Genomic DNA, 6,104 nt, shown 5'->3' on the forward strand with positions numbered 1-6,104 from the left:
GGAAATATCTCACTCGTAAAGCAGCTTTTACTTACAGCAAAAACATGCTCCCTGCACGTAAGTGCGCGCGTGCACACACCCTTCTCCCTCAACAGATTCTTCAGGAGTTGTTCTCAGACCAACTGGGGTAGATAAAAATCTCTGTCTAAGTCCAATCTCAAGGTCTTTAACATAATTTTCAAGTTTATCACTCACTGGAAAAAAAATTTTCCACATACCATAGGAAAAGATAGCTTCCCCTCCCCCATGAAGCACCATGGCTAGGATAAACATACATTTTCTTAAAACTTCTAATTGAAAGCTTCCATACTTATGTCTTTTGACATTTTAATGTTGGGGTTGTTTTGGTATGAGGGTTGAAAATATTGTAAAACCAACAGATAACATCAAATTTAAAAGTTCTATCCCCCTTCTTCCTAATAAATCATTACTAAATCGCAAAATTCAACCTCAGCTACAGAAAAAAACCCCTCTTGATCTTTAATCACTGGCCTGAAGTATTATTAGGGCCTCATCGTTTCAATTCTGACCAATCAGAAATTCTGCACTTCAAGTCAGTGCTGTGTATTAGTTAAAATAATGCAACTAGTGTTAGCATGTATTGCCAAAACAGCAGAGAAAAACAGAGATCAAAACATAACAACCATTAAAGACTGGCATATCTATTTCATGAAGAAAACCGCAAGGACTGGAACAATTACATAAACTACTCCATGTAGCCTGCCTTTTGCTTAGTCTATGAAGCCAATCTCTGAAGATGCACCTTCAAAGTACCAAACAAACTCCCTCCAATATAAGCAGCTGGCATGAAAACTAGTTCTTGAGAGGGTCTGATCTATCTGCTCTCACAAACTGACCTTGTTTTCCCAGAGAACTTAAAAAGATGAATCTAAGCTGGGTTTATTATCCATTTGAGAATTGTGTTGCTCATAGATCTGACTTTTATACAAACAGTCCTTAACTCTTATTACTTGTTTTTGTAGCACAAGCGAAAAACTGGACAACAGTCAGTGTTTAATCATGACAGACCTCTGATCTGCTCTATATAAAGAACAGATGAATAAAAAAGGCTCCACCTCTTCAAACAAGTCTGGAAGAAACATTTAATAATTTAATTCTGTAAAACAATACAGGATTAAATCATACTGATTTCTTAACTGCAGAAAAAGTTTAAGCCACTAATACTGCTAAAGAAGGTCCAATAACTAGAAATAAAAACATACTGATAATTGAGGGTAGGGAGGCTCTACAGAGGGACTTGGACAGACTGGATCGATGGGCCGAGGCCAACTGTATGAAATTCAACAAGACCAAGTGCCAGGTCCTGCACTTGGGCCACAACAACCCCCTGCAGCGTTACAGGCTTGGGGAAGTGTGGCTGGAAAGCTGCACAGCAGAGACGGACCTGGGGGTGTTGGTCGACAGCTGATTGAACATGAGCCAGCAGTGTGCCCAAGCAGCCAAGAAAGCCAACGGAATCCTGGCATGTATCAAAAACAGTGTGGCCAGCAGGAGCAGGGAAGTGATTGTCCCCCTGTACTCAGCACTGGTGAGGCCACACCTGGAGTACTGTGGCCAGTTTTGGGCCCCTCACTTCAAGAAGGACGTTGAGGTGTTGGAGCAGGTTCAGAGAAGGGCAACAAAACTAGTGAAGGGTTTAGAGAACTTGTCCTATGAGGAGTGGCTGAGGGAGCTGGGACTGTCTAGTCTGGAGAAGAGGAGGCTCGGGGGGGACCTTATCGCTCTCTACAATTATCTGAAAGGAAGTTGTAGGGAGATGGGGGTCGGTCTCTTCTCCCACTTTAGGAATGACAGGACGAGAGGGAATGGCTTCAAGTTGTGTCAGGGGAAATTTAGGTTACATATCAGGACAAATTTCTTTACAGAGAGGGTTGTGAAGTATTGGAACACGCTGCCCAGGGAGGTGGTGGAGTCCCCATCCCCCGAGGTGTTTAAAAACCGTGTAGATTTGGTGTTGAGCAATATGGTTTAGGGTCCATGACAATGCAGGGTGAATGGTTGGACTCGATGATCTTGAAGGTCTCTTCCAACCAGACGATTCTATGATTCAACTGAAATTAAAAGTTAGTTCCCAGTTTCACAACAGATTCTATAATTCAGAGGCCAAAGGTAACATAATGGCTCTGATTTCTGTTTATTATTGTGAACAAATAATGGGAGATTCTTTGGCCAAAACACATTCATGTGTCAATGTACAGCAACCTACTACAGATCAGAAAGGTTTCATTTTATGGTGTTTTTTTTTTATATCTGTCTTTAATTTAGTCACCAATCAAGAAAAACAGACTATTTACATTACGTTTACTGCACTTCAATCCTGTCTAGGTGTAAAAGTCCGTTGTTTTGCTTTGTTTTTTAAAAAATGCCCCTTCGTATACCTTGGCTGGTTGCGTATCTGTTTATAGCGGTTCTTGAGGATAGTGACTGTTTGGACAAAATACTGGGTGAGGAACGAGAGGCAACTTTCAGACATCAAAAAAACGTGCAACTTGTCCACACGTCACTATCTAACTTAACTCATTACCCTAGAAAAACACATTAATGTGAGGCTTCCAAGTTCTCCATCCTCCTCTGTTCCAGAGATTCTTAAGCATGGCTGCAAGCAGGCAATAAGAACAGGAAGAAAATATTCAAAAGCACAAGTGTTCTGGCTGTAAGATTTAGGACTATCATCATAGAAGCGAAATAGACTTAATGAACCAGAATTATTAAAAACAATTGAGCTAACATCTGAGCATCTTCTCTGTAATATTAAACTGTAAATAAAGCTAAATTACGAAGCAAATTACAACCACAGTTAAATGCAGAATGGATACCCTGAAAATACAGCGTAATGAACACACAATTGGAAATGGTACTACTCTAGCCAAATTTCATAGAATATGAATTATGAGTGTGAATAACTTAAATGCTCCGGAAGCCAAAGCAGCATTTTGTTGTCTTTCTCTAAAACTCTTCTGTTCGAAAACGTCCAAGAAACATTCCGGGGGAAGACTAGATTTCTGCATAACGAATTCATGACTGGCAATTGGTTTGCTTTTCCTAGTTAATTATCAGACATCTTTCTTCCTTCCCCCTCTGTAGTAACCTGTAGATCGACAGAAATGGTGACCACGGACCTAAGTTTTGAAAAGAGTAAATTAAGACAGTTTCCATTCAATTTCAATAGAGATATCACACCAACAGCAGAATGAAATTACTTTCACGTACTTCTGTTTGCACTTTTCTACCTCTTACAACAACTCAAAGACTGCAGGAGATAAACCAGGAAAGTTATCCACAGCTTTCCTCTCTTGGAACTACATCAACTGCTTGAGAAGAAAGCCACCAGCAGACGCTTCCCTCATCACAACAAAAGTACATGAAGACAGCTGTTTGCGCGGAATGCATGGTATGAGGGGAAAAAACACTTTTGGTCAAAGTACAGGATAACTAAAACCAACAGGAAAAGTATGATAACGTATAGTTTTTGATTACAAATTCCTTTTACAATCTCTGTCCTAGCTGCCTTCCTGCTCTTCAAATAAATTGCCTTTGGTCCTTGGGTCCCCCGCTCAATGGAAAAGGGAATTCCATTCTCAATGGTCACTTTCATGCATACCATTAAAGAGAGAAAGACTCAGGAATGCTGGTTAGTCCCAGACAATGAGGGAGGGTAAGCAAACAGGGCTCGCACGCATACGGGGCAGACACCACCCAAAAGTTCAGCTCTGGAGCAGGAGGAATCCCCTCGGGGGAATGCGAAAACCGGGGCTCGCGCAGCCCAGAGAACCGGCCGGCGGACGATTAAGCGACGCGGGATCTTCACCACCGCCGCTCCCGCCGCGGGCCGACGCCGAGACCGCCGCTCCCGCCTCGCCTCCCCTCCCCCGCGGCCCCGCATCGCGCACACATCCCGGCTACCGGCGCCGCTCCCGCCGCCCCGCCACGGGGCCCGCCCCCGCCCACGGGCCCGCCCTCGCCGGTCCTGCGCGAACGCTTCCTGCCTACGCCCAGGGAGCCTCCCGCGCGCACACACCCCTCCGCACCGATGGTTCCTGCCCGGCCCCGGCATTCCCCCCTCCCGGCCCCCGGGAGGATGGTTCCTGCCCAGGCCCATCATCTCCAGCCCTTCCCAACAGTCACCTCCCTCCCCTCCGCGAAAATACTCGGCCCACAAATATGGCGGCTGACAAAACAGCTCGAGCGGCGCCCTCCCCCAGACTGCCGCGCTCGGCTCCCTCCCGCGCAGCCTCCCCGCCCGCCCGCCTCGCCCCCGGCCGCCTCTCCCCCCCCGCGCCCTCCCCCGCTGCCGTGCCCAGCCCGCCCTGCCCTTCCCCCCCGCTCGTCTCCGTCTCGCCGCGGCGGGACCCGCCGGTTCCCAGCCCGGCAGCCCCCTCCCGCCGGCCCCCGCCGCCCGCCCGGCTTCACTCACGCTGTGGGAGCCGCCGAAGCGCGGCTGACAGACCTCCCGCTCCGCCTCTGCGGCCGACGCTGCGGCCGGTTTAATGGCGGAGGTCCCGCCGGTGCTGCCGTCTGGCCCCGCGTCCGGCAGCCGCGGGCGGCCGAGCGGGCGCTGAGTGGGCCGCGCTGCCCGCGGCGGCGACCCGGCGCTGGGTGCGGGGCGGCTGCTGCTGCAGCCGGGCGCGGCGCATTCGTGAGGCGCGGCGCAGGTCGCCGTCCGGCTGCGGGCTCGGCGCTCAGCTCCCGGGGCTGAGCAGCTCCCCTCCCCCCTCGGCACAAACAATGCGGCTTCACCACAGCGCTGCGCCGACGGGGGGGAGGAGAGCGAGGGAGGGAGGGAAGGGACGCGAGGGCGCCAGGCACCGCCCAGCCCCGCCACTGCCGCCGCGGGGCGGGGCCTGCGCGCCGCCGCTCCGCTGCCTCCGCCCCCGGGTGGCCGCGCGGGGCCGGCCTGGCACCGGCCGGCACGGGGCGCTCCGGCGGGCGGCGGCCGGGTCGGGCCGCGCCCCGCTGGACGGTGCGGGAGCGCTGCGGCGGGAGCGGCGCGCTCGCGCCCGGCGCCGGCCGGGCCCGGCGGCAGCCGGAGCGCCGCGCCCCCACCGGGAACGCCTAAAGGGCCCAGCGCGCGGCGAACGGCGCAGCGCAGGAGGGGCGGCGGGGGCGGGACGCGGCGCGTTACCAAACCGAGGCCCGGGACTGCGAACGAGTGGCGTTTATTTTTTCTCTGGGGGAAGTCCAAGCTCGGAAGAACCTGCCTGGAAGGGAGCTCTTGCGTGGTCTCCGGGTCAGGCCGGCGCTTGCGAATTAACTGGCAACAGCCTTACGTTGTGACAGAGCAGAAGTTAAGTTACTCCTGGCGCTCCCTGCAAGGACACCCTTCGTTACGTATCATTTTTAGCCAGCCATTGCAGCCGCGCTCGAGATGCGGAGGATTTTGCGGCCATACGTTTCTGCGAGGCAGCTGCACTCCCACGCCTGTAGAAACAACTCCGAGCGAGCCCGGCCCGAGCAACACTTGCCTTTGCCGATCGCACTGAACAAGTCCCGCGCATAGTAAAAAGGGAACGGTCAGCAGTAGGTACGATTCTCTTCGCCCACCTGCAGCAACCCTCCTCTGAGTAAATCTTTCTTTCAAACCACTTACCGATGCGGTTTTATGTTTTCTTTAGCGCTGCTGTGCTTGCTTGCCTCCAACAGCAGTTGACCCCACAATAAATTTACGACTAGGAAATCAGAAATAGATACACCTGTCATGACTTGTAGAAAGTGAATTGAGGTCCAGAGAGCTCAAGTAACTTTGCTAAGGAAATCCTGTGGAATAGGCAAAGTACTTTCCGACTCCTTTTTCCCCCCCCATCAGGGACCATCCAGCACACTGATCTCTTAACGAAACAGGAAGGTAAAACAGCTGACGTTTGTGCAGTGCACTCAGTGTAGAAATAGATCTTTAGGGTCAGAGAGGCCCAGTAACTTCAATTTCCAAAATAAAATAAAATAAAAAAAAGGCTGTATGAGCTATAGGGGCCATGTGGTCATTTTTTTAGTTGCCTGTGAGGAATTACGCTCTGATTTTATCGCTTAAGCGATCCCACCATCAGTCTCAGAAGTCTTACTACATGCTGATTTAAGTCACTGTTGTT

General features: G+C 51.0%; 1 protein-coding gene across 2 annotated transcripts in view; it reads right to left on the bottom strand.

Moving 5' to 3' along the window:
• The window catches only part of BRD1 (bromodomain containing 1), a 69,868-nt gene extending 65,359 nt beyond the window's left edge, over window positions 1-4,509 (bottom strand). The window contains exon 1 of one of the 2 annotated variants that reach the window (XM_086610375.1): window positions 4,436-4,509. Coding sequence is in view for 1 of the 2 variants with exons in the window: in XM_086610374.1 (XP_086466500.1) it covers window positions 219-258 (40 nt within the window). In the remaining variant the exon portion in view is untranslated. Of the gene's footprint in view, window positions 1-218; window positions 259-4,435 lie in introns of those variants that run through there. The other variant, XM_086610374.1, reaches the window with a different exon arrangement.
• Window positions 4,510-6,104: the final 1,595 nt, after the last annotated feature.

The sequence above is a fragment of the Tauraco erythrolophus genome, chromosome 4 (assembly GCF_009769465.1).
Source record: "Tauraco erythrolophus isolate bTauEry1 chromosome 4, bTauEry1.pri, whole genome shotgun sequence".
NCBI classification, from domain to species: Eukaryota; Metazoa; Chordata; class Aves; order Musophagiformes; family Musophagidae; genus Tauraco; species Tauraco erythrolophus.